This window comes from Gadus morhua, chromosome 10 (genome assembly GCF_902167405.1).
Source record: "Gadus morhua chromosome 10, gadMor3.0, whole genome shotgun sequence".
NCBI classification, from domain to species: Eukaryota; Metazoa; Chordata; class Actinopteri; order Gadiformes; family Gadidae; genus Gadus; species Gadus morhua.
The window spans coordinates 26,168,289-26,195,373 of record NC_044057.1 but is presented as its reverse complement, the minus strand read 5'-3'; the positions used below and the strand labels follow the sequence as shown (position 1 = coordinate 26,195,373).

General features: G+C 45.9%; 5 protein-coding genes across 9 annotated transcripts; 3 read left to right on the top strand and 2 right to left on the bottom strand.

The window, feature by feature from the left end:
• The first annotated feature begins 307 nt into the window (after nucleotides 1-307).
• On the top strand, nucleotides 308-2,186 carry rpl39 (ribosomal protein L39). The gene is made up of 3 exons (XM_030368628.1): nucleotides 308-433; nucleotides 870-973; nucleotides 1,976-2,186. The coding sequence occupies exons 1-3, from the start codon at nucleotides 431-433 to the stop codon at nucleotides 2,022-2,024; spliced, it is 156 nt and encodes a 51-aa protein (XP_030224488.1). The 5' UTR covers nucleotides 308-430; the 3' UTR covers nucleotides 2,025-2,186.
• A 102-nt stretch (nucleotides 2,187-2,288) lies between these two features.
• On the bottom strand, nucleotides 2,289-3,923 carry sowahd (sosondowah ankyrin repeat domain family d). The gene has a single exon (XM_030368624.1). The coding sequence runs from the start codon at nucleotides 3,598-3,600 to the stop codon at nucleotides 2,572-2,574; it is 1,029 nt and encodes a 342-aa protein (XP_030224484.1). The 5' UTR covers nucleotides 3,601-3,923; the 3' UTR covers nucleotides 2,289-2,571.
• A 36-nt stretch (nucleotides 3,924-3,959) lies between these two features.
• pttg1 (PTTG1 regulator of sister chromatid separation, securin) lies at nucleotides 3,960-6,383 on the bottom strand. Its single transcript, XM_030368626.1, has 6 exons — nucleotides 6,186-6,383; nucleotides 5,586-5,678; nucleotides 5,351-5,490; nucleotides 4,946-5,027; nucleotides 4,301-4,465; nucleotides 3,960-4,211 (listed from the first exon to the last, which is right to left on the bottom strand). The coding sequence occupies exons 2-6, from the start codon at nucleotides 5,671-5,673 to the stop codon at nucleotides 4,132-4,134; spliced, it is 555 nt and encodes a 184-aa protein (XP_030224486.1). The 5' UTR covers nucleotides 5,674-5,678; nucleotides 6,186-6,383; the 3' UTR covers nucleotides 3,960-4,131.
• septin6 (septin 6) lies at nucleotides 6,361-23,000 on the top strand. Of its 5 annotated transcripts, none has more exons than XM_030368622.1 (12): nucleotides 6,361-6,379; nucleotides 7,536-7,630; nucleotides 9,097-9,211; nucleotides 11,193-11,388; nucleotides 12,182-12,368; nucleotides 14,570-14,731; nucleotides 15,724-15,820; nucleotides 16,804-16,972; nucleotides 17,439-17,571; nucleotides 17,832-18,022; nucleotides 18,967-19,015; nucleotides 21,851-23,000. In XM_030368622.1, the coding sequence occupies exons 2-11, from the start codon at nucleotides 7,601-7,603 to the stop codon at nucleotides 18,968-18,970; spliced, it is 1,284 nt and encodes a 427-aa protein (XP_030224482.1). In that variant the 5' UTR covers nucleotides 6,361-6,379; nucleotides 7,536-7,600; the 3' UTR covers nucleotides 18,971-19,015; nucleotides 21,851-23,000. The 5 variants fall into 5 exon arrangements, with proteins under 5 accessions (XP_030224482.1, XP_030224480.1, XP_030224481.1 ...); XM_030368620.1 differs by having other exon boundaries at nucleotides 19,769-22,999; XM_030368621.1 differs by lacking the exon at nucleotides 18,967-19,015 and adding an exon at nucleotides 18,568-18,621 and having other exon boundaries at nucleotides 19,769-22,999.
• A 123-nt stretch (nucleotides 23,001-23,123) lies between these two features.
• On the top strand, nucleotides 23,124-27,077 carry nkrf (NFKB repressing factor). The gene is made up of 3 exons (XM_030368618.1): nucleotides 23,124-23,510; nucleotides 23,927-24,050; nucleotides 24,184-27,077. The coding sequence occupies exons 2-3, from the start codon at nucleotides 23,960-23,962 to the stop codon at nucleotides 26,484-26,486; spliced, it is 2,394 nt and encodes a 797-aa protein (XP_030224478.1). The 5' UTR covers nucleotides 23,124-23,510; nucleotides 23,927-23,959; the 3' UTR covers nucleotides 26,487-27,077.
• Nucleotides 27,078-27,085: the final 8 nt, after the last annotated feature.

Here is a 27,085-nt window from a genome sequence, read left to right as displayed (position 1 = left end):
GAGAAGCCTCCACTGCATAACAGTCAACGAGAATGAATTTTCACTCTAATAAATCGATGTCAGACAGAGGCTAAGTAAATGACCAAGACGAAAGAACACATTCTACCTTAAAATGAGTGTGAGGTAGGTTATGTAAAAAACGCCTTTTTCCACTTTTGAGCATTCATAACTATTTTACAAAATGAAATAATCAATACATATGTATCAATCCTAATTTTGCATGGGCCTGGTGTGAATGACATAATTAATCATTAATTAGGTTTTTTGTTTTTGTTTATGTCCTTACCGCAATATTCCACTAGTGTCGCTGTGTAGAGAAAACTAGACTAGTTGGCCCGTCCTGATTGGTTGAGAAACCCTACATCACTGCCGCTTCCCTTCCTTCCATCTCTTCGATCGCGGCCATAGTGGGGACAGCACTGTGGACAAAATGGTAAATACAAATCCTAAAACATCTACCGCGTTGGCTATTTAAAATCGGAATCAATCTTTCTAAATCATTTAATAAATCTTTATATACCTTAAATATGTGTATATTGTGTGAAAAAATACTTTACATTTTAAAGAATTTATGTTACGGTTTGCTGTACCCATCTCTATGCATGTTAGCGGTCTGGTTCTATGCAGCTAGACCTACTGAACCTCTCCGTAGAAAATCTATTAACTTTCATTTACATTTGTATTTGCCAGTTTATTATCTTGTTTGTGGGTCGCTGTAGTGTTGGCAGGGACGTGTCATCATTATTGTAGCGCTGTACACAGCTCCTCATTGTGAAGGCCCATTCAGTCGTTCAGCCAGTGCAGATTAACTGCGCACCCCCTCAGTGATTTATTGTGATCTAATACTTCACCATCATCTTTGTCTACAGTCGTCCCACAAGACGTTCAAGATCAAGCGCTTCCTTGCTAAGAAGCAGAAGCAGAACAGGCCGATCCCTCAGTGGATCCGAATGAAGACTGGGAATAAGATCAGGTATGGTTTTAGCACGTATACAATGACCGCTTTAAACCAGATGTTTGGCCTGCTTGCTCAAACGTGCCGTATAAGACGTTTGTCACTCGACCTCTACTGGTGCACTTTATTTATGAAAGGAAATCTTGGAAGATCATACGTTTCTGGACGAAGGTGTCTTCCATTTCATGTGTAAAGCAGGTCTGCAATTGCAGTACTTCAGACTAGTGAGGTATTGTCATTAACCCTGCTGAGAGCATCGTCCTGCTATTGAACTACTCTTCCTGCTCACTGTGGCTGATGTAGGTCTGTAGTGGGGACATGGTAGATAATGTGACCCTGGTCGACTAGTAAAGTGACGAATGCTGTGCATGAGTCCATTGGGGGTAGTTCTGCCGTGACTAGACAAATGTGACACTTGTCACCTCAAATTTTAAGCTAGTGTAATGGATGCAAGATTAGACGTAGATGCAACAAAGTTATATCCAAGTCACCTTTGAAACTTGCAATCTTTGAATTGTCAATGAGCAGATGAGTGTCATTTTGTTTATAGACGATAATGATAAACGTAGACAGAAGTGTTCCAGGTGGAATCGATTGATCCCATTAAGCCAGATCTTGTAATGAACTAAAACTAAAGTGCACTGCAGATGTAAGCTAATGACAGTAATGGGGAAACTTCTGGCCTAATTGTTGTATCAGATGGTCACACAGGAAATGTACATCAGAATGCACCCATCTTTCTTTGCCATACTCCACTGTGCCATTTTGTGTGGCCTAAAGGTTCTTATTTCAAGTCCTAAATATGTAACTTTAGCGTAAACTAGCCCATCAACCGCTTAGTTGTCCCATGTACAGTATACTAATGAATCACTGTCTCTATAAGGACCATCTCACATTTAATTACTAGACTTTGTACAGTTATTCCTATGCCTCGGAAACGGGTAATTTCGGGACATCACAATATGCTAAAAGTTGTAATCTAATTTTTTATCACTAATCCGCCTCCTATGCGTTCCACAGGTACAATTCCAAGAGGAGACACTGGAGGAGGACAAAGCTTGGCCTGTAAACCTTCCACTGCCCACCCACCCCGCCGTCCCCATCTACCATCCTTCAGGACCCTCTGCTGGGCCGGGCTCCGGGGAGGAGGCAGTGTTCACTGGATCAACAGTCTTTTTGTACAAATACTCTGGATATGGTTGTGTTTGACAATAAAAAATGTCTGACTCAGCCACCTTGTTGTGCAATTCTTCGTTAGGTTAACCTTTCCTTGACTTTTTCTGAGGAAACTGACACGGCTATGAAGAGATGGCTGTTAGGAATTAGAATCTGATTACATGACTGGAATGCGGTCAGCTTGGATTTTAATCTTTGAATCAACACGTGACATGCACTCAAGAACATCTTTCATTAACATTTTGGTACTGGGCAGACGCAGGACGACTTTAAAGTGAGACGGCAAACAATCATGGGAAAGGTGACGGCAGTTAATGGTAGTGAAGAAGTATGTCCTTAATGAAGGGTTAAATAATATACTAGCCTTCTCAATTAAGTTCTTTAGAAAATGATCCACACTTTCATTGTATGCTTCCGGCGTCCTCTTTGGTTTGAAAGGGTCAAATGTCATCTAATTTATTCCCCCAGAATTTGAAAGCCTGTAACACGTCTCTTAAAGATGTGACAAGCCGACCCTCGGCTCTGGTCCTGTTAGGCGAGTCCACCTCGTCCAACCGGGGGTCCACACTTGGGGTCGGGTTTGGCATACACGATGCACTGTTGTTGGCGTTCTGCGCGTAGTCCGTGTTATGCTCCTCATCCCACGCACCCAGCAGCTCCTTCATCTCCAGTGGGGCGTTTCCCTTCAGATACTGCCAGGCTCTCTTGCCATTGTAGTCCATCACGTCAACTTTCGCACCGAAGGCACCGACTAGCAGTTTAACCACCATAAACTGGCTGTGCATACTGGCGACGTGCAGGGGGGTCAGACCCCCGCTGCCTCTCAGATTCACATCGGCTGGACTTCCCACGTTTTCCGCGTGTTTTAAAAGTTTAGTCAAAGTCTCACCGTGTCCACTCTTGGCCAACCAGTGGAGAACAGAGAAGCCACTAATAAAGTCCTTCCTGGTCAGTAAGTATGGATCGTCAGCAATAAATTCAAATATGGCTTCATAGTTTCCATCCACAGCGGACATCATCCAGGCGTGCTCCATCGGATATAAAGCCCAATCCGATCGCTGGGTGTCTTGCTCATCCCTCGAAGACGTGCTCGTCGTATTCGTTGAAAGAACGCAACCAAATCCAGTATTTGACGTGTTATTGAACAGTAATTCCTTCAGGTATTTCTTACGCATAGCTGGAGTGAGCGACCCTCTCTCCGGAGCGTCAGCGGAGTACCCATGCAGAGCGCCCGGGGTCGAGTCACTCACCTCCAGCTGCCTCTGTAATCCCGACCTACGCGAGAAGGAATTGGGCAGAATATGCTTCCCATATCTCGACAGCCGCGCCAGAGCCCCGCGGCTGGTCCACGGTCCGGTGGGGCTTGGGATCGGATCCTCCGTTACATTACAGGTTGTTTCACTGCGTTCCTCCCCAGCGAAAACATCGTTTTGTGGGCTACTGCTGTATTCATTCATCTCACCTTCCATAATATTACAATACACTCCGACGTATGGATGTAAATATCATTCGACTGTTCAGATTTACTTACGGAAAAAAAAAAAATGGACCATCCCGTTTTTAAAGTTAGTTCCCTATTTGCAGTTTAAACACATTTTAAGTAAACTGCAGTTCCAGCCGCGCTTCATTCACTCACCGGTGAGAAGTCATTTTTATTTGGATTCCGTGTCAAAAGTAATCATTGTAGGACTTTTAAATATCGGGGTTTCCTTATTTCATCCATCCGAGTTGATCCTTTAATGGAAAAACGCAAGCTTAAACCATGTCCGCGTCCTTGCGCAAGGAACTGAAAACGAAGTGCATTTAGCAAATCTGGCACAGAAACGTCTGACGGACTTAGAGGAAGTACTTTATTGCAATCATCCAACAGCCAACCGGATTGGCAACATTAATAAATGACATATGAAAACGATAAGGGTGGTTCAGGAGACCATGAACAGTTGTCAAGAAGAATAAACATTTAATAAACAGTCAAATGTGTAAAAAAATAAAAAAGCAGTTCAGTCAGATTCAGAAGGTAGATCGATAGTCAACTCGCTGATGGTCTGGAGGAAGGCGTTCAGCTCTGCCGAACAGTCACCTGTAGGGAAGAACAGGGCAAAGTCAGCCTGTGTGAGGGACGCCCATTGGACAAACTGTTGGCAGCATTCCACTGCGCTGTGGTCATACCTGAGCCGTGTTGAACCTTGGATGACGACGGCGTAGTGGTGCACGGTTCAATCAGTTCAAAGTCCTCTTCTGGGATACAGTAGCTTCGAGGAATGGACGCCAGTCCGGGCAGCGCTAGGTAGCCGAAACGAACCATGTCCTCTGGTACATAGTGCTTTTCAAACTCTACAAATACAAAAAAACAACTTTTAGAGCCTTAATGCAATGCACGGCTAAAACCAAAATATTGCTGTACATAAAATAAAAACTACCATACTAGTGGCATCAAATAACCTGCACAGCAGGGAAACAAAATCTAAGGCTGGCTGGTGTTTAGGGTTGACAACTTTACCTAAAGCTAACATAGTTACAGCCCACTTTAAATGGTTACTAGTAGTAAAATGTGTCCGTTGTACTAATTAATAGAGGTAAAACAGATACATTCGTCTTCCATTGCACAGGTACCAAGTAATCAGGCATTTTATTTTGTAAACCCAAGATTGAGGTGAGTGGTAAAGTGATAATACGCCACGGTAAAACATAGATAAAGAGGTGAATAAAGCATCCCCAGGCCCCAAGCCAGTCTACCTGGCAGGTATACTCATTGTACCGACATCACTGACAGAGGGGATGTATAGCAGCAGAACCTGGGGAAGGGAGTGTTACCTAGTGGGTCGTAGGGTACAAATCCCTCAATGTCGGGGTACTCCTCCACTTTGCTCTGAGGAATGCATTTGACTTTAGTTTCCTGTGTGGGGAACACCAACAAACACATGCTCGTCATTTCATTAAACATTGGCTTTAGTACTACTCACACACATCTGATACATCCTGTTATTTTTAAATCAAGGGAGGTTTTTAAAAAGTCCATATTTAAGTCAACCTACTACAAGGCCAGATATGAACAAGCAATGGAAGCCACGCTAAAGCCTCACTTGCCAGTCACTTTGGATAAAATAGTCATCATTAAAGTGCAGTTGTTAGGGTGTTTAACTCTGTAAGCATCCTTAAGCTGTGTTCCTAAACACTACATATTCATTGATTGACAACGTTTCTTGTGATGGTTCGCACCTGGGTCTTCTGAGGTTTCATCTCGTGCCTGCTAACTGCAGGCGTACCACTGATCTTGTTCACTGCACCCAGAGCCTTACGAGCAGACTGCACTGGGGTGAGGAGCTTCTTGGCATGTTTGGGCGTCTTCAGCAAATTCTCTGGAGGAAAGTGGTAGAACAAAATGTTAGAATAGAACCGTATTTGTACGGTTCAAAGTTTGTTTAATCACCAAGTAGTACTACATAAAACGTACCAGGTGCAGACAGGAGCCGCTGCCGTGCCTTCAGGGTGGGTCCAGGGAGACTGAGGTTTTCCCTGTCTGCATAGATGATGTTCGCCATGTTTTCTGTGAACAGATGACAGGACAGTTAACAAGGAGCACAGACAATTCATTCATACTGAGGGTTCACACAGAGAAAGTAACCTAAATGAAAGGCAATGGGGAAGACAGTAATGGATGAACATCACTTTGTAGTTTAGCGTGTACTGTAGGAAATATTAAGCCTGAATTTTTTTTTGAAATGCATTTAAACTAAATGGCGATCAACTTCGTTCCAGCTCTTATGGCGTGTTGTGGAGCTAGCTTGGGTGGCGAGTAGCCTAGCTAGTAACCTAGTGCCAGTGGCCCAAAACGAGTTCCTAGGAGCATTCAGGAATATAACGACGTCAAATGCAATTTAAAAGATAACTTTGTTTAGATATGCAGGTTAACAACGCGCCAAGTTGTTAGCTTGACAGTTAGCCGACTCGTTTGCAAATGGTATCACTATCATCAGGCAGGTCAAATCTACCAAAAAGTGAACCACAAAACGCATTAAAACTACGATAAACCGAACTTTGACTAGCTTCTCACCAGGTTTCGGTCGGGTAACTATCGAAGGGTAGCTGTTAAACGTCCACACGGTGCAGGACCTCGGGTTGTTTTGGTATGAACTCGGAGGGCGTGGCCAGCATCTCTCGCGGCTGCTTTTTAAACCCCGTGGCTCGTGAGTCTATTGGTTCAAACGGTCGGTTCAATGGACGGTTGGAGTAAACTGCGAGCAACAGGTACAGACTGCCCAAAATACTCGCTATGATGATACATATAAATATACAACAGGTAGAATCAGACCCAAATACTCAATATGATACATGTACATATGCATATGCATATATACAACAGGTACAGACCGCCCCAAATACTCGCTATGATACATATAAATATACAACAGGTAGAAACAGACCCAAATACTCAATATGATTCATGTACATACATATATACAACAGGTGGAAACTGACCCAAATACTCGCATATGTATATATATATATATATATATATATATATATATATATATATATATATATATATATATATATATATATATATACATACACACAAATATGCAAGGACCTGTTGCACAAAGTCCATATATTTATGTATACATGTATAATAGGTACAAACAGCCTCCAAATGCTCACAATGACACACACACACACACACACACACACACACACACACACACACACACACACACACACACACACACACACACACACACACACACACACACACACACACACACACACACACACACACACACAATAACTTGCTGTATACAGTTCCGGTCCTAAACACTAATTCTACATTTTTCAAATAGTTACACCAAATATTTTCCTTTTCTGTACAAAAAGCCTCAAATACCCCATTAAAAACCCTGCCAAGAGGTACACATATATTATCGTTTTATTATGCGGTTGTACTACTACTACTACTACTACTACTAATACGGTTCTTCTTGATTTATTTCATCTCTAGCCAGGGAAGATAATAATTATGCGAATATTATACTATTATTCTAATATATACTATGTTACACAAGGTGTAAAAATACGTAATCAAATAAATGGCCAAAAAAACCTATTTTTTTTATTTTTTTATCCTAAATACAAGTGGTAGTTAATGTTGAACGATAAACCCATCATAGTTTGATGGGTCAAACACCACCCTATGGTCGCTGTAATCAGAGGGGTCCATCTGCCGCTCCGATAGGGGCTCTCCATCCGCCACTAACACACGTTACTAAGCCCCCTACACGCGTACACATCTGGATCAACACGTTTCAAACACACCACGGCACAAACATTAAAACCAGACCGCCCGAGGACCCGTAGCGAACCATTCCGTGATTATAAATATACATAAATATACGTTGTGTTGGTACAGTCCCGACAGGCCTTCGCCCTCGGCTTCCTGGAACGGAGAGGTTCGTCCCAGCAGCAGCTTCAACCATGGCGTCTACGGAGATAGCCAGGCAGGCGGTGAGTAGCCAATCTGATTAATTGAGGTTTAAGCATGGTACATACAGGGATTAATTAGTGTTATTATGTGTGCCCGGGCCGTTTCCAAACGCTATGTGTTTAAAACGCGGAGGTGTATATCCCCTGCACTACGCTTTTATTATCACATTGTCCCGTTTCCTTTCTGTATGCACTCAGTAAACGCTCATTGAAGCCGAAGCCATTGTATAACCAGGGGGGCGGGGGGCTTGTTAAGGGAACATATTGAAACATTTAAACATGTATATTGAATATATACAGGCCTGGCATTTCTGATGGACGCAGGACATTGTGCTGCCGTTATTCGGTGGTCGCCAAGCGCACGTTTCGTTCCATCCTCATTGATGGTTTCGTCCATCATGTGTTTTTCTTTAAATAAACATATCATGTATTGACTACTGTGTTGAAACAAGGATGATATGATACAGCATGAAACGGCACGCCATTCATTCTTCACGCTCCTGTGATCTGCAGCGCCAGCGGGCTGGATCCCGTTATGTTTCGTCCTCAGACCCGTTAGATCCATCGGGCGTTGTCTATGGATGCAACTGCTGAGCTATAACATTTTTCTTTTAAATCATGGATTTAGACTTCGCTACCAGTTTGAACCTATTTCCATGACGGCAGCGAATGTGCCCAGATGCATTGTGCAGGAAATGGCTTGCAGGAAGCCCCCCTGACTGAATTCATGTTGGGTCTCCCGTACGCCTGGTTGGATGTGTTTTTCTGCCTTAATGTCTTAAAAACATGGGATATTTGGCTGGTGCTCAGTTGAATCCTGGAATCTGCCACATGTTGCCAAGGAACAGTGTATTTGCTCAGCTGAGTTCCTCACACTTTTCAAATAGCCCTTCAGCTGTTTAAACCAATGTTAACTATCTAGTTAATTTACAACTGTTTAGCGTGGGATGGTCGTTCGGGAACTGGACTGTTTTTATCTTACAGTACGCTTATACCTTGGAAGAGATGGCTATATTTGTTGACTGTTTTACACAAACCACATAATTGTTGGTTTTTGCAGATATTTGGTTTTCGGAAAATGTTAGCCTATAATCTAAATGTGTTGCTTTCTTGCACCTCAGAGTGTAGACATTGCCTTACGTGAGATAAATATGTAGTAGGAAGTTGGCATTTCTTTACAAATGTTAAATCGTGGTTTTATACCAGTGGTGAAAGTTACTGACAGGAAACAGGAAATGAGACAAGGCTCCTGAAAGCTGAATTCTCATAGATTGAAGAAATGTAGTGACACGTATGTTTAAGAAGAACTTGTTTTCCTTATTACAAAGTGTGTTAAATTATAAACAATATCATTGGTTTTGGTCTTTATTTCGTGTGCATGTGAGGCAACAACATATGGACCACCAGGGTCGCCTCATCAGTTGATGAAAGACGTTTACATTAGATTTGCATGATGTTTAAATTATCTATCACTCCTTTTCCGACAGGGAGAGGGTGCCCGTGCAGTCCCTCTGGCCGGCCATGTCGGCTTCGACAGCATGCCCGACCAACTGGTCAACAAGTCGGTCAACCACGGCTTCTGCTTCAACATCCTCTGCGTCGGTGAGTGATTCTTACACCCACGCACCCCCCTGCCATCATTCAGTGGTCGTTTGCCTCGGTGTACAACAGCATCAAGGTTCACCAAGGCTCTCGGTTGGAGGCCCATTCCACGTTGTGAAGCACAGGTCATTTTCCTGACCTGGTGATCGGCTTAATGAGGTGTTTGACATCAATGACAGTGTTTTAAGAGGGAAATATGTGTCCATCAATGTAATAAATGGTCATGGTTCAATGTTTCCTTGAATGTATAAGATATAGATGAATGCCGATGATGGAAGAAATTTAATTGAATATAATGACCTAATATTTTCAATTATAATATAAGGGGAGTTTTTAGAAATAATTGGATTTAAATTAAATAAAAGAAAGTGCTGGCCAACAAGGCCACCGTGCCATCTTAAGTCCCAATAAAATAATCCCACTTGGTGACCGGTGACTCCTTAGGCCATTAAAGGAACAAAAAGCTACTCTGGCTTGACAGGAAGAAGAAATATGTCCAGGTTCACCCCTCCCAACAACGGCACATTCCATAAAGCATCCTGTGTGGAGGATGACGATGACGTATTAGAATAGCACCGATATTAGGGCTAATGTAATGACTCTGATAAACTGGAGTGTGTTTAGAGCAGTGAAGACGGTGGGGTAGTGAGTGAGTGAGTCAGCTGACTGCCTCCCTCTGTAAAATGGAAGTCAGACATCTGTTTGCCTGAGTCTGTTCTTGCTCATCTTGTCACAATAGATCTTGGCTTTTAGATGTGTTGAAGCAAGTCTGTTGTACCTCCTGCCTGTGGTATACGTTGTTCTCCACAGCAAAGAGGATTGAATGTCATGACACCATTCAAAACCAGGTCATCAAATGATGGTTGCTGAAATTATTTTCTTGTGAAAATGTTGCGTCATGCTCCTTAAGAGTGAGTCTGTTCTAGTTTCTGCATGTGTTTAGAGAGTGAGGATAGTGGCAACTCATACAGCAGCATCTCACCATAACCATAGCTCCCTTTTTGCCAAGTACTGTTTTAGAAGGCGCTGGACTCATTGTCCATGAAGTACTTGCTTTTCAAGAATGTGCGCAGCTGACCACAGCATCCATTTAAAGCCCGAAAGGGTTTGCTTTGAAAAACAATAAAAAGGGCTAGAAAAAGCAAACTGTTGAGCAGTGACAACAAACCCAGTCCAACCATTAGTACTCCCAGAGGGGCCTTCATGGAGATCATTCATTTGGTTCATTTCAATTTAATTTATTTTACGTCTCATTTTAGGGCGATGTGGTTTCTTAACCAAACAATACCAGTTTCTGTCGTCTTCTCTGGCTGGACAGCGTATGGTAGGGATCAGGTGTCTGGTGTTTGGCTCTCCAATAGACCTGCACACCACCTTCTGAGAGGCTTGTGTTTCACTAAGATAGAGTTGGGCTGCTGTGGCCATTGTTCAGGGGCCAACCTTCGATTGGCCTGGTCCTAAAATCGCACTCTGAAACAAAGGACCATATAGCGAACGAAACCCAATTTCTTATTGTTCCCGAACATTACATGTGAGATCTAAGATATCTATCCGAAACTAAAGCGCACACACATTTGGGGATCCACCACAACAAGCCATGACTATACAGTTGCACCCTTAAGCAAACAGTGTTTATTACCCGGCATTGGGGGTTCCTAAGTTCAAGTCTATGATGAAGGCCTATGCATGCCAATGCTTTTTTTGATTGTATTCATTCTCTGGCACATAGTTGTATGGAAAAGTCATGAAAAGTGTTTTATTTTAGTGAGGTGACGTCAAATCCTTACTTTTAAATTCAAGATGGTTTGCATGAATACCTGGGATGTGCAGTAGGTGTACGTTCAGGCCTCCAAAAAGATATATTGTTAAAAGTGTTGTTGGTGTCTTCCCGTGTTGAAGCCAGTCTAACTGAAGGATCAGCCTTGTACAGTGTGTATCTCCACAATGCCCAACCGCCTGTTGCCCTCCTGTGTTCCTGAAGGGGAGACCGGGCTGGGGAAGTCCACCCTCATGGACACCTTGTTCAACACCAAGTTCGAGGGCGAGCCCACTCAGCACAACCAGCCCGGAGTGCAGCTCAAGTCCAACACCTACGAGCTCCAGGAGAGCAACGTGCGGCTCAAGCTCACCGTGGTCAACACCGTGGGCTTCGGGGACCAGATCAACAAGGAGGACAGGTGAGCCCGACTTGAAGTCGTTGTAGGACATTAAAAAAAGAAAGAAAAGCTAGCAGCAAAGTCATGGGAACACTGAGTGTGAGTTTCCCCTTGGGGCCGAGTAACGTATACGTTTGATGTCTGTGACACTTGATGCGCGCTCCCTGCTAGAACGGCTGGAGTCATTGTCGACTTGCTTTCACACACAGAGTATGGAGCTATTGAGTGGAGCCCCGGGGACTGTCACCAGGCTAAGGTTGGCCTAGGGTTTCCAAATGGAGCTTTCCATGGCCCCAGTCCACTATGGGCAAACAACAGAAGACAGGCACGTTGCTGTTTAGAAACAATAATGAGCAAACGATTTAAAACCTAACTGGACGACCTGGGTCGGCCACTCCTTGCGTGGCGAGGCGGGACTTTACATCGTCCAGCGGCAGTTGGCCGTGTAAAATGACATACATGCGTCGGTGTCATCTTTCAGCTCTTCCCTGAATGCAGCGACGCATGTGTTTGAATTCCTCTTGTTAGATCCATGCTTGACTTTCAGGAATTCAAGTTATTTTCTGTTCATAGTAGCTGCTGGTGCAGTTCAGGCCAGGCTAGTAGAATCTCCTGGGTCCCATTCTGTGTCACGGTTTTATTTGAGTCGGTCAAGGTTAATTCCTGTACTAATTAAGAAAAATGTATTTGTCTTCCTCAAAAAAGGAACGTGCCGTGGTTTTAATTAAAATCCGCCAGATTTCCCAGACGGGTTGTATGTATATATTGATCGACCAGTGCATCAATTGATTTGACCCCTTTCTCCTGTTGACAGTTACAAATCCATCGTGGAGTTCATCGACGCCCAGTTTGAGGCGTATCTACAGGAGGAGCTTAAAATCAAGCGCACCCTACACAGTTACCACGACACGCGCATCCACGCCTGCCTGTACTTCATCGCGCCCACGGGACACTCCCTCAAATCGCTGGACTTGGTGACCATGAAGAAACTCGATAGCAAGGTAGGGTCCTCGCCACTACTGGCCTCCGAATGTGTTTTTAACTTGAGTCGCTTATCTGGAAACGAAGTGGCTGCCATCATTTCTTTATCATCGGATCCTCGGGGTAAAAGTCTGCAGAAGGTTCGTGCATGTCATCGTAACCTCATTGTTTTAAAAACCGAGGTCTAGCAAGTTTCATTTGAGAAGCTTATATTCAGACCTGGTTGGTAATAAACAGATGGCCTTCATGTCTTCCAATCGAATGATGGTAGGTGAAACTACCGTGTGTAGGCGTCATGACACGTGCATACGCTACGTACATACGGGGTCATCGGCTCTTGTCTCGTTGCTGCATCAGGAGTAGGTCAGCCGTAAAGGGTTGTTGCCGTGGTTACCGCGGCCTCATCCCTTTCCCGAGGCGTCCTTCCCTAACGTTCCCATTTGCATCGACCCTTCTGGCTGTGGAACAAAGCGCCGCCTCACTGTGGGCCAGAGCAGCTGCAGCCGGGGACAGACGGTGACTCCACCGTGGCGGGCAGACAAACCACGGTGTGTTACTTTAGGCATGGCAACAGGGAGATGTATTGACTAGAGCAGAGACACAGCCCTTTAAATCAGCCTTGAGTGTCCTTGATCTAAACATTACATTCCTACGGTTATACAAGCAGCGGTCTCAGGCAGAGCGGCGGTATACCGCTCCCAAAATGGCTGGAAGGAAAACGTGATGGAGGTGGAGAGTGTGTCGGTGGCAACACGCTTTACTATCACTGCTGTGTGGGAGGGAAAATATCTTTGGTTGCCCATCCAATGGTGGGCGGATGGGATTTATTTTCGCTCTCATTCTGCTTCCTGCATCTCAGTGGTATCCATTTCTTCCACCAAAAATTGAAACCAAAACCCCTCTGCCGCATCCTCCCAACCTCACTGAGGATGGGCGTTAGGGTCGTTGGACGATGGTTGTTGAAAAGTGCCCTTTTCCGACCACAACGGCCATGTTTGAAGAGCTCTTATAACCCCGTGAAGGGACAAAACCTTTGGGCACTGTGCACTGCAGTGGCTATTTTTACTGCACTTGTCGAGGCTGCATGGACGTCGGAAACACTCTGAGTGGCCTGATTACAGCCAGAAAAGAGATCCCTGAAGCTACAAAGAGAAGTGGTACAGAAATATACATGACTCCGCTTTGGTACACTTTGGTAAACAAACACAGTGCCCAACACCCCCTGCTACACCGGCCAGCCGTGGTCATGTGTTTGAATATAGTCAAATGATTAAACCGTTCTCTTGGCCCAGCGACCTATGCCCCAGTAGGCCTGTGGCCCCCCCCCCCCCCCTCTTTGTTTACGTGGGGTTCCTTCGGGTTACCCGCTTTCCTTCCGACTTCCGAAGACACGGCTGTAGTCTGAATAGGCTACGGAGCAGGATGCTAAACGTAGCAGAACACCTGGGTGCTAAAGGTTAAAGGCCCATCCAACAGAGTAAAGGGCGGGAGTCAGCATAGAACCAAAGCCAGCTGTCAATCACCGTGTTAAGGGTGATGTTATTGGAAGAAATACCTGTCAGTTTAACGCCAGTGCAGGAATTTGTCATAAACCAAGTAAGCGCAAATAAATGTTTGGCCGCAAATAAATGTTTGGCCGCAAATATATCAGAAATACTTACATTGAATGTAAAAAACGGGTCTATATCTTTGGGTCAAGCGATTCAACTATAGGTTTCCCATTTTGGAACTCTAACGGCTAACTCTTATTTTTTGCGAACTGGAAGTCATATGGTCTAGATGTGTTGTAACGACTCTTGTTGTGGTTTTGACAGAGAAAGACAAAGAAATCTGTTTAGTCATCCTTTCAGTGTTGATCAAGCAGCTTTCAAGGGTTTCATATAGACATGTGAGTCACATGCAAAAATAAATGCTGTTGTCAAAGTAATAAAGGGATGTTTTGACTAATCATGATTGGATGGCTGATGTTGTGCCTGGGAAGTGAAGGTATTCTTTAACGGCTGGAATATCAGCTTGCTGTTTGAGAAGCCCAATATCTACTCTTTGGAACAGCTTGATGGGCACGTGTTATGTATGTCTCTGTTTTACCCTATTGCTATATTTAGACCTGCAGCAGACATGATCCCGCCAAGCTGTTCCACATGTAAACAAGTACACTTCAAAAGTTGTGTTTTCGGTTTCTCGTCGCCTCAACAGCTCTGGTCTTCTACTTTGTTATCAGGTCAACATTATTCCAATCATTGCCAAATCCGATGCCATTTCCAAGAGCGAGCTGACCAAGTTCAAGATCAAAATCACCAGCGAGTTGGTCAGCAACGGGGTCCAGATCTACCAGTTCCCCACGGACGACGAGACGGTGGCCGAGATCAACTCCACCATGAACGTGAGTCTCTTTCTATGTCACGTACATGTGTTCTTATGTTAAGTCTACAAAGTGCGGTCTCATCGTGTACCTGGCGGTACACAAGCGCCATCTGTGTCCACTTGGGTTGTCAGAAGCCTCTGTGGGTGGCGGTGTGTTCTTCAGAGCGGTGCAATCGGCCCGATCGTCTGACGGCAGGAAGCCCGCGCTGTGGGAAAGGCCCCAAATGGCCAGTGACACATGACCCAGCCCTCACTTACAACACCAACCAGAGAGTCATGGGAGGGGAAATACTGTCAGCTCCCATGGAGCTGCTCTTTTTACCGCTAACTGATGTTTGTGTGCGTGAGCTAATGGTTGAACGGATCAATGGAGCCCTGAATCGGGGCTCTGTGGCTCTGCTTATCACGTGGATCGATGCTGTGCTTTGCTGAATATCTGTGAAACACTCGTGTCCCCCCTGTCAGCCCCCCAGCGCTGCACCTCCTTGTTGACATTCCCTTCTTCTGACAAATGCCAGACTTCCCACGTCCATTTGCTTCCCAATTGCTCAAAGTAGTTTGCTGAAATGCTGAGTAAATACTGAGGTGCTTTTGACCGACGTTTTATAAAGTAGATACTTAAAAAATATTTATAAATATTTTCTGCCACTGCCTATTATTCAGCAGGATGTCAGATAGTATGAGTTACATCTGCTTAACCCAAAACAAACGTAGCTAGAAACAACTTGAGTAATTGGTTAGCTCAGCGCTAGCTTTATCACTCTCGTTGTTTATGGAGACATGGAGCAGTGGACAGAGGAGACTGGGAATACTGATAAACCAGAGCATGAGCGAACCACTTCGCAGCAATTTTAAAGGCTCTATCTCTTTTCGCTCGAAATCGGAAGATGGCGACGATAGCAGCACTTTACGTAATTCATTTCCGTGTGCTTATGTTGACTGCACGGGTCTACGTGTTGTAAAATATGAATACAAGTCTCTCCCCCCCCCCCCCCCTCCCGTGGTCCACAGGGCCATTTGCCATTCGCCGTGGTGGGGAGCACGGAGGAGGTGAAGATCGGGAACAAGATGGTGAAGGCTCGGCAGTACCCCTGGGGGACGGTGCAGGGTAAGCCCGGGCCACGTCCTCCCACAGGAAACGAGGGGGGGGAGACCCCTCACTCCCCCTCTCCTCTCCCCTCCTCTCCCCTCCTCTCCCCCAGCTCCAGCGGGTTCAGCCAGTAGAGGAGGCGGCGGTTGTGTTTGTCACGCGGGATTACATGTGTTATTCAAACATGTCTATTGCTGTTTGCTCTGTGGGCGTCAGGCTGTTGAGACGCTGTGTCATCCAAAGGGATTCACCGGGAATATAAATGCATGTCATTAAGGCATCTCCCTCAGGGATGTCCACAGGTTAAACGGCAGCCATTGACCCGTCAAACCCAGAACACCCTAGCCACTATATTTACTGTAGGTCTAATGGGCAGATGCAAGCAACGCCCCAAGTGTTATTTACCGGAATGGAAAGGATAGGGGAGAACAAAACGAGTCGAATGTATCCGAGCCATCTATTCGGGACTGGAATGGTTGTGATGAGGGACGATGGGTTTTCTAGAGACGTCAGATCTCACCAGCCCCTCCGATCCAGTGCAACCACGGAACAGGGAAACTCTGTTGTTAGGGTCAGAAGTACAATGATTTCATTGATTTTAGATATCGACCCTTTCTAATCAATATCTCACACCAATGTAATCAGGACTCCATTGGAGTGTTGAGTCCGATGCAGCATTGTGCTTAATGTGACTGAAGCATCTAGAACGCCTCTATTAAGTATATGCTACATCCCATTGTATGTTTTACTGTTCCTATACTATGTAATGAACCGGGTGAAGGGTTTGTGCTGGGTCATGCCTTCCCACCACAGCTTAAGGCCAACCGTCTGTCACTCAGTGTGGGCCTGCGTGCTACATAGCAGAGGTCCAATACTTCCCCATTTGTTTGGACAGTGAGTGAACCCATTATCCTCTGTAAACCATGTGCAAACTGACACGCCCTGAATGAAACCACAGTGTCATGCACCGCGTCTAACGGCTGTGCTCTGGGGCCGGGCAGTGGAGAACGAGAACCACTGCGACTTCGTCAAGCTGCGGGAGATGCTGATCCGGGTGAACATGGAGGACCTGCGGGAGCAGACGCACACGAGCCACTACGAGCTGTACCGCCGCTGCAAGCTGGAGGAGATGGGCTTCAAGGACACGGACCCCGACTGCAAGCCCTTCAGGTGCGGCCCCTGGGTGTACGCCGCCCTCAGCGGGGGGGGTGCAGAGTCAGGGTAGTGCTGGAGGAAGTGCGGGTGTTCCATGCTGCCATGTCATGGATCTTCTCTGAGTGTGTGTGGTGATGGCTGTGGCATTTATTATGCAGCCTCACACAGCCCTAGAGTGTATTCAGTCTGACCCTGGCCAGGTGAGGCTGCTTAAGCCATCCGTCAGCCGTACACACTCCATAGATATACTCCTATTTGTAGGAGTATATCCGATTCATTATCCTATTTCAACAACATCATCATTTACTTTTTTTCATAATAATCAACCTTGACTTTATATTGTATGAGTAGAGTTAGGGGGAAAAGGGGGAGACTCCTTCCATCCTACGCTCGTTACATCATTGCTGCACATTGTAAACCCTGGTCTATGAAGTGAGATCGCTGACACTATTATTATTAACATGCATCCTGGTACCTTCAGTCTGCAGGAGACCTACGAGGCCAAGAGGAACGAGTTCATGGGCGAGCTGCAGAAGAAGGAGGAGGAGATGAGGCAGATGTTCGTCCAGCGAGTCAAGGAGAAGGAGGGCGAGCTCAAGGAGGCAGAGAAGGAGGTGTGTGTGTGTGTGTGTGTGTGTGTGTGTGTGTGTGTGTGTGTGTGTGTGTGTGTGTGTGTGTGTGTGTGTGTGTGTGTGTGTGTGTGTGTGTGTGTGTGTGTGTGTGTGCGCGTGTGCATTTGTATGTGCTTGAGTGGGTGTGTGTGTACGAGTACTTCGACACACCGCATTACCTATTTGCAATACCATCACTATGGGATGTTTCTCCTCATTCCTGCTTCACTGAACCCCAACATCCCCCGTGAACCTCGACACAGCTGCACGAGAAGTTTGACCGCCTGAAGAAGCTCCACCAGGACGAGAAGAAGAAGCTGGAGGACAAGAGGAAATCTCTGGACGACGAGCTGAACATGTTCAAACAGAAGAAGACGGCGGCAGAGCTGCTGCTGAATCAGGCCCAGCAGGCAGGGGGCTCCACCACCCTCAAGAGGGACAAGGAGAGGAAGAAGTAAGTGCTCTTTTACTCCTTTTGGTTGAGTCGGAAAAAACTAAAAGAAGGGGCCGCCACTCGACAGCGAGGGAACATCGGAGCAGCCTGGGTACTAGGAGATAAACATTTGCGTCGTATTAACGTCACTTTAACAGGCTTAACGATGTCAGTGGAGCAATGTGGTTGTAATGTGTGTAACCTGTAGGGGGTAATTGTACAGGATTTTGCCGTCTGTTTACTTTTCTGAAAACAAGCATTAACTGAACGAAAACATTTCTTGTGTATTGTATTTACTGATAGTATGCTTTTTTGTGTGGTTTTACATAAACTCCGCTTTCACCTGAGAATGAAGGTTTGTGTTCGCACAAGGGGGTGTACCTTCATACGAACAATCCCTTCATGTCTCATTGATACCGTCATTAATGCCAACCGATCCTGAACCTTGATGGGGTTGTCTGTATTTAGCACCATCCATCCTGAACATCTGCAGATGTAATGAGTCATGTCTTGTTCGTGCGGCTGGTCAAGCTGCTTTGGTAACTCCCCCTGATTGTATGTTCAAGCTGATGAGACCCGCTGCTGTTTAAAAAGGACCAAGACTTTTGCACTAAAAACAGGTTATTGTTTTTTCCCTTTCTCAAACCTATTCTCCTTCCAGCCGCCCGCTCCCCTCTGTCCCTCTTTAACACAACCCCTCTGGACAGGAGGACCGCTTCCCTCTGTCCCTCTTTAACACAACCCCTCTGGACAGGAGGACCGCTTCCCTCTGTCCCTCTTTAACACAACCCCTCTGGACAGGAGGACGGCTTCCCCAGACCCCCGCCCATCTCCCGTGTTCTGCCTCTCATAACCTTCCTAACCGCATCGCCTTCCCTTTAGGCCTCGTCGCGCTCGTACCGATGCGTACGGATGATTAAGTTACCGCATGTTGTTGTTGTGCTGATGCATGTCATGTTTTCCAGTTAACTCCCACCTACCCCTTCGCTGCCCACTGCATGAGACCCTCTCCCGGTAAGGTTTCCCTCCTCAAGTAGGAAGACTTTCTACACTGATTATCCCCCTCCCACTATCGATTTATAGTGTTCATATTTGACTCTAACCCCCCCAATCTGAGTCCTCTTCCCTTTGCCCATCCCTACTGTCAGACAAAGAAGCATTCAGGGCCGACGGCCACCCAGGGGGGAGTCGGGGGGCCCCGGGGCCCTTCATCCGACACGGGGCCACACCTGTTGGGTTGATCTCCCCCCCTTATGTAACAACAAAGGCCCATTCCTGAGAGGAATAATGTTGTTTGTTGAGTCAACAAAGAAGAGAGATGGTGGGGGGGATATAGGATAATGAAGACATCTGTCCTGCACATCTGTACACACGCACACACGCACACACACACACACACACACACACACACACACACACACACACACACAGTACTGGGGGAGAGTCCTAACCGAGACACCACTAAGCACTGAAATGGTTACTCTTTCACTTACGTGGGAGAAACAAAGTAAATACAAAAACCCAATTATTGTTGTAATTATTAGACCCAAAGTGCAAAATGATTGTTAAAACAGTTTGTTTAAATATTTACATCATCGCACACTTTGCCAAAGCGCGGTCCGTCGTCCCTGATTGCTTCTTCTCGTCAGAACAGCCCAGCTAACACGAACTGGAAGTGTGTGTTGTGCCGTTAATGTTTAATGGAATGTGTAGCCGTAGTTGTGTTAACACTTAGAAAGCAATAACCACCCTCTCTCTCATTTCCAGTTCTGGATTCCTGTTGAAAAGTGCCCCCTCATCCCTGCTGTGAATGACTTGTCACCAAATCACCCTGCAGGGCCCCTAGCCCCCCTCCTTATCCCCACTGTCCACCCGACACCCACCAAGCCACTAATATCAATCACACATTTTGGTTTGACCCAAACATGCATCCTTTTTCGAACTGAATGACGGTTCTCTTTATTTGTGGTTTTGTACGAGCCATTATTTTGAGAAACAAAAACACAGTCTTTTTAGATTGAGTGTGGCCTAGGACTACTTCCCCATTATTCATGCAAAAGAGCCCAACGGGTGTGTGAAGCCTTCAATAACTTAAAATAAAAACACATTTCAGTCACATTTTATGGACCAAAAAATAAAAGCTGAAGCAGTGATCTCATCATAAAACAGTGGCTGCGCTGGTCATTGCAACGGAATGGAAGGTGTAATGTTTTAGCCAACACATTCACTCTGCCGTCAGCTTGTCCCTTGAGTCAATCAGTTACAGTCTGACCGAGGATGTTTTTTCAACTATAGATTTTTGTGCGTTACATTTTGAGAAAGGGTTGAACTGTTAGTCTGCATCCTATTTGCTGGAATTCACTTAAGCCATAACTAGAATACACTCCCAATTTCCATTTTTACGTCCATAATGATATAATGTATGGATTTACGGACTGATTCCATCGTATTATTACAGGGCAGAGGGATCGTTCATTCTAGCCTCATGCATGAGCCAATACATGCTCCTCTTTTCCTGTACCTCGTGGGTGGTTCATTCATACCTGTGTATTCGCCTTCACATTTGTGACGTATATTTTTTTTACAAATGTGATTTTTTTATTATTCCTTTATGTATTTCCTATGCCAACGCAACTTTTTATGTAACCTTAAAAGAAAGCACATTAAACTGACCCAAACAGAAAAACAAAGAGAAACATGTATCAGTGTTAAACCAATGGTATTTTATCTAAAGTGATTAATAAATGTGAACATTAAGCAAATATGGAAATTGTGGCCACAATCCTTTGGTAGTGAATGGAGCACGACATCCCATATGGCATCATTTACTGATTTGTGATATTTTGTGTGCCCACGTGAGCCTTTTTAATGGAGGATACGTCACACAGAATGCCATACATTGGGGTCACAAATGTATTTGACTTTGAACACCGTACAAAAGGATAGTGGTTCCCGCCTGACATTATCCATCTGAGAGCTTGTGAGGCTGCACTTAAAATAAGCGTGTGTTAGTGTGTATGTGTGTGTATTCCACGCGCGTCCTTGTTGATTTACAGCCTGAATACAGACGACGTGCCAGCGTCAATCTCAATCTTTCCGTGCGTTGGAGGCCCCCAGTGGCCTGGAGTGGATGGGATGAAAATGTACAATCAACGAGTGTTCCATATCTCCATCCCAATCCTCCCCTTAATAGTCTGTGTATTCACTTTCCTTTGCAGTAATCCGTGGCTCTGCACTGAGTAGGTCTTCGGCCCTGAAGTATTGCTAAGGGACCAGGCTTTGTGGGTATTTAACACCCCGGGTTGTGACCAGAGCCTGCTTTGTGGACGCCACCCTTCTGTGTTTCCTAATGGTGATTCCCCCCTGCGTAATATGTGTTAACCATCCAGTATTAGTTGTTTTCTATTCCAAACTTCCGCTTTTTCTGCTTCTCTAACTTCTATTCTGATCGCCGTGCGGCAGAAGCTTTCATGTGCTCTACACACGTATGCTTAGTATGTACGCTTTACTGCTACTGTTTTGGCTGAGGTTGGTTTGATGGCAAACATGTTTTTCTTACGATTACCGGTCAAAGAAAAGACAATAAAATACCCACTTGTGTCTTTCCCGAATAACCCGGAGCACCAAGTGAAGTCCATGTTCTCAGCAGGTTTGGGACGGCATGCAGTAGTCCATTAAAACACTTGTTTTCCCTATAAAAGCATGAAGAGGACTAAATCCGCCGTGGTGGTCGTCCTGTGAAACATCTTCTGCAATCTCAAAGTGAATCCTAGTGGTTTCGTCCTGACTCTCGCTTGGCCATCTCCTCTAACCTGCCTCTCTCCCTCCCTCCCTCTCTCTGTTTCCTAGCTTTTTTTAATCTTGGCCGTCAGAAGAGGGGATTGCAGCTTCAACGAGAACTAAAACACCCAATACCTCCTCTGTTCTTGCTCCCTGCATCAACCTTTTTAATCTTGCATTTTTCATCTGATTTGTCGAATAAGGCCTTATGTGGACTCGCATGGTATTTATGATAAGGAATAAAATAAAACTGAGCCCACTGGGGAGCCTCAGACCTGACACGTCTGTCTTAAAAAGATTGGGGACTACCCTTGAAAAAAAGAAAACGAAACAGAGTTTATTTGGGGTAATTTACACCACTGTTAATCCGTCTCCATTTTAAATAACATTGCAATTATCTCTTTCCTTTTTAATGGGAAAGCTTGTTTCTAATATAAAAAGTGCACTCAATGACAAACCTCTTGGGTCAAGTATGTTATTAAGTATTGCTTATTAACAATAACAATTGTCCAACAAATAGTTTTTTTTCTTTTCAGTTGGAAAAAAATGAGCCGTCACATGCTGAATTCATTACAACTCCATCACACAACCTTGGTATTATATACATTTATATTAAAACAATTCCTGCAACAACTGAGTCCATAACTTTCTTAGGCACTTATTAAAAGGCATTATGGTCTGGATTACATGCTTGAGTACCATGGAGGTCACATTAAGTGCCCTCTTAAACATAGTGCTTTAACAATCACCCACCTATTCTGTATTTTGCATGCATACCTTTATTTCATTACTGGAGTTATCATGACCTTTTCCCTTGTTTTATCCCTGGTTAACTACATTTGAAGTCTATATTGAATATTGTTTTTTTTTTATGATGCACATTAATGTATATTTGCTGTCTTATAATTGTAGAACCCATTTGCCAAATATTACTATTAAGGTGTAGTTGGATTTTAATCCCAAATAGTGAAGAATACCTGTGCATTTATATAATTTATAAGGATATATTTTGTGTATTGAAGTGGAGACCTGTTTATGAAATATTACCTTTGGATGTGGCTTTCACTTTAAAGAACTAAATGGCGTCAGGAAATATACATTTTTAGCATCTGTCATCACTTCTTGTAGTCCAATACTTTTCCACAACGCATATTAGGCCTACTTTCTTGTAGTTTGAATCTGTTGTAAATTTTCAATAAAAACAATCTTATCCAAATATCTTCTTTAATGCCTGCAGCAAATTATTATAAAAAAAATAGCATAGATAAAAATAGCTGAAACACTTGATGGTGTGGTGTTCATTCAAACGGTCCCACTATTATTTTAACAATTACATTGGGTCCCGCAATGCATTGTGGGCCAGTGCAGTCAGTGACAGCCGCCATGATTCCTACAGTAGTCGGACAGAAAATGGACGCTTCTGTAGCGTTAACGGAGAACTAGTTGGTTGTGGCGACTTCCCCTACAGTTTAAACAGCCGTATCCAGAACAAGATTTGCATCGCTTTTTCAAAACTGCGGGCCGGTTTAGTCCTGGAAGCTACACTGCAAGGTGTTGCGGAGTTGATGCTACTGGTGTTAGCTAAGCCAGCTAGTCTGCGTCCACAAAACACTCAAAGCTAGTTAGCTGTTGGCAGCTAGCTCGCTAGCCGATACACATCGCTCCGGTACAGTTCAATTCTCTGCTAAACCACGGATGATGATTCGCCGGACCGGGTCTACGTCGTAAGGTAAGACCCCAACACACGTCTTCATCGTGATCCCGTAGCGAATAACGCCCGGTAGATGAGTTAATTTAGCGGGCAGGTTTCCGCTCGGGTTCTGGTCCAGAGAGCCGTGGAGTTTAGGGTTACTGCGTCACTCCGGTACGCAGGCCTCGTGCTGTTGTTTACCTCGAAAACCGCGTCTACGGCGCCTCCATACGTGTGACAATGTACATGTGAGTGGTCGGTGAGGGGGGCCGTACCTGCGTGATTGGCGTGGGAAGGTCGGCGGGAAACAGGTAGTTGTTAGAGGCAGTGTTTTGATGATCGTTGTTGGGCAATCATTTTCTGTACTGTTCGTCTGGTCCACGTCTTTCATAGAAAGTTGAGCCCATGATCTGTTGATTAACCTGTCAGAATAACACCGCACCTTTCATTGATAGGTATGGCCTGGCTCTGACTGTAAGGTGCTGGTAATGGCAGAAGGGCTTAGCATTGGCGAAATGCCCTCCTTTGACCTGAGTACAAATTCTGAAGCAAAAAAGAGACCAAATTCATCGGATGGCAGTAAGTGATTACGCATGTATCATAATTACACACAATATAACATTATTTGTATTTACCCATGTGTATGGTGTACCGTTGACCCATCATGTCAATCAAGGGGTCTAAACATTGTCGTTGTGCCGTTTTGTAACAGGAGAAGAGCCTATAAGGAAAATGCCCATATCAAAGTTTGGTGCCAGAGCGCGCTTTGAGCCTGTGCACTTTGTCAGTGGGGGGAGCAGTGGCGGCGGAGCCGGCACTGATGAGAAGGAGAACGACAAGGAGCGCAAAAGGAGCGACCCCCATGGCGCGCGGCCATGGGAGGCCGAGCAGCCCTCCTACGGCGGCGGGAGGGCCCAGGGTTACTCCGCCCCCAGGTCCGCCTTCGACAGAGTGCCGTCCTTCGGCTCGGACTCCTGGAGGGATCGGGACAGGGACAGGACCCGGGATAGAGACAGAGACGTCCCCTCGGGAAGCACGAGTACCGGCCCCGGTCTAGGCTATGCGGCCCGCGGGGCCACCTCCAACTACATGGCCAAGACGCAGCAGGACTACACCGCGAAGTACGAAGCGCACGGCTCCCGGGGTTCCGATTCCTACTCGCAGCCCACCAGGCACGAGGGGTACAGCGGAGGGAACCGATCGACAGCGTGGGACGCCGGGCGGCAGGGGTCGGGCTACGGTCCCCAGGACCGGCCCTCCTCCTCCTCCTCCTCCTCCAGCCGGCCGTTCAGCCGGGTCTACAACAGCCCAGGCAGGGTCAGCCCCAGCCAGGCACAGTCGGCGGCGCTGCCCCCGCCTCGGCCCATACCCTCAGCCCTCATGGAGGAGAAACAGCGACTGATCACCAGCGTGTCCGCTGCACTAGCCGTCTCCTTAAGAGACCCCATGTACATGACCGGGACCGACTCGCCCAACTACAACTTCATGCTGAGCCGCAGCATCCAGGCCTGCAAGACCAACCCCGAGTATATTTATGTCAACCTGAAGGATATCCCTCAAGCCGACCTCCCGAAGAACAGGAAGGTACTGACGGAAGGCTACGCGTGCGAGTTGAGGTGCCAGTGTGTTTATCTCGCCACTGGATACTCGGGCAGTAAGAACGGAGCCAGGGACCGTGCCTCAGAGCAGGCCGTGAAACTCTTCCTGAAGCCGGCTGAAGTTCGTATTGTGCAGCGCAAGTATAGACACTCTATTGTCACCGACATCGTGGTATGTCAGATGCACAGTCCCACCCCAGCCTTTTTGCCTGCCCTTCGTAATCCAGAGGACAAGCCGACGCCTAGCTCGAAGGGCCAATATGAGCCTGACAAACGTAAACACTGGACAGAATTTGTGGTCGTTGACAACGCTCACGATGCCATATGCATACTGAACAACTCTGCCGCCTTTAACCGCATGAAGATCGACTACAAGTTTGACCTGGTCCCAAACAGCAGTTACTGGCTCTGTAGCGTCTACCTGCAGGAGGAGCTGGTGGCCCAGTCTAGGGGCACGAAGAAGAGCTCGAAGCACACAGCAGCCGAGGAGGCAGTGAGGAAGCTGCGCATGAATCAGGCAGCCCGGGAACAAGAGCAGCAGCAGCAGCAAGAGCAGCAGCAGCAACAGCAGCAACAGCAGCATCCCAGAGGCAACCATCAGTCGGATCCCTCTAGTGGCTGGTTTGGCCAACAGGTCGGCAGGAAAAAGCACTTGAGTGAGTTGGTTATTCTTGAAAACTCGGATAATGCCATCTGCATCATCAACGACACTGCTCAGTTTAATAAAGTATCGGCCGACTACAAGTTTACCGTGTTGCCCGACCACCGCTGGAGATGCGAGGTGTACCTGGAAGGACAGTATGTCGCCGCGGGACTCGGGCCCAAAAAAATAGTGAAACACATCGCAGCGGAGGAGGCCCTGGCTACCTTGAGACAGACGCAGGCCGTGGTTAAGTCCAACCTCAGGAAGGACGGTCACTGCGATGCCATATCACGCCATCAGATCCTGGCGCGTTCGAATGAAGAGAGCATCAAGCAGGAGATCAAGGAGGACAACATCGGGAACCAGCTCCTCCGCAAGATGGGCTGGAAGGGGGGTGGACTGGGCAGGGACGGCGAGGGGATCGCAGAGCCCATCAAGGTCAAGGAGCAGTTCTCCAGAGAAGGTCTCGGCATGGACATGGACAAGCCTTCGAATCAGCTCAGCAAGCGAGACATCGAAGACATCATCCGAAACTACGCCACCTCCGAACGTCAAGATGACCTGCGCTTCTCCAGCGACCTGAACAACGACGAGCGAAAGCAGATCCACCACATATCCCAGAAATACGGCCTACGCAGCAAGTCGTACGGACAGGGCCGGCAACGCTTTCTAGTTGTCAGCCGCAAGGTACATAAAGACCAGCTCATCGGTCAGCTGCTACAGGAAGGGCAGGTGGGCCGCTACGAGCTGGTGAAACCTCAGGCGTCTCACTGATCTGCATGAACACTTGTCGTTGGCATGGACCTCGGGACAAATGTATGACCGTCGTATTCATACTGGAGACCGACTCGTACCACAATACAAAACAGATTAATAGTAGGGTATCTTTTAGAAACTCGGATGTTTCTACATTCCTCTGCCGTTATGGTTTAAGCCTGAAAAAGGTTTTAGTTTTAAAAAAAGATTGCCATTCCACAAGTCTATTGTTTGTCTCTGCACTACATGCTTGTTTTCAGTGCTTTCATATTCAAATGCCTTGGTTATTTGTTCATTAAACATCGCTGAAATTTGGCCAGAAACCCTTCTTTTTTTCCCCTCAATAACTTTCACTGTAGCAGAATATGCAACTACATGTTAAGTACCATGACAGCGAAGAAAACTATATGCCCAATCTTACGTTGATAGAACTCAAATTCAAAATAGCACTTGCAATGTGTATTTTCAATTGAAAGCTACGTGTTAAACTATCTTCACATGGAATTGTGAAAGCTGTGATCTTGTTAACTGTCTGGTGTTTCATTTGTGTGAATGTCTGCTTGTTTTACATGTGATTGAATAAATTAAACCGGAAACCAACTAAACGTTGAGACGTA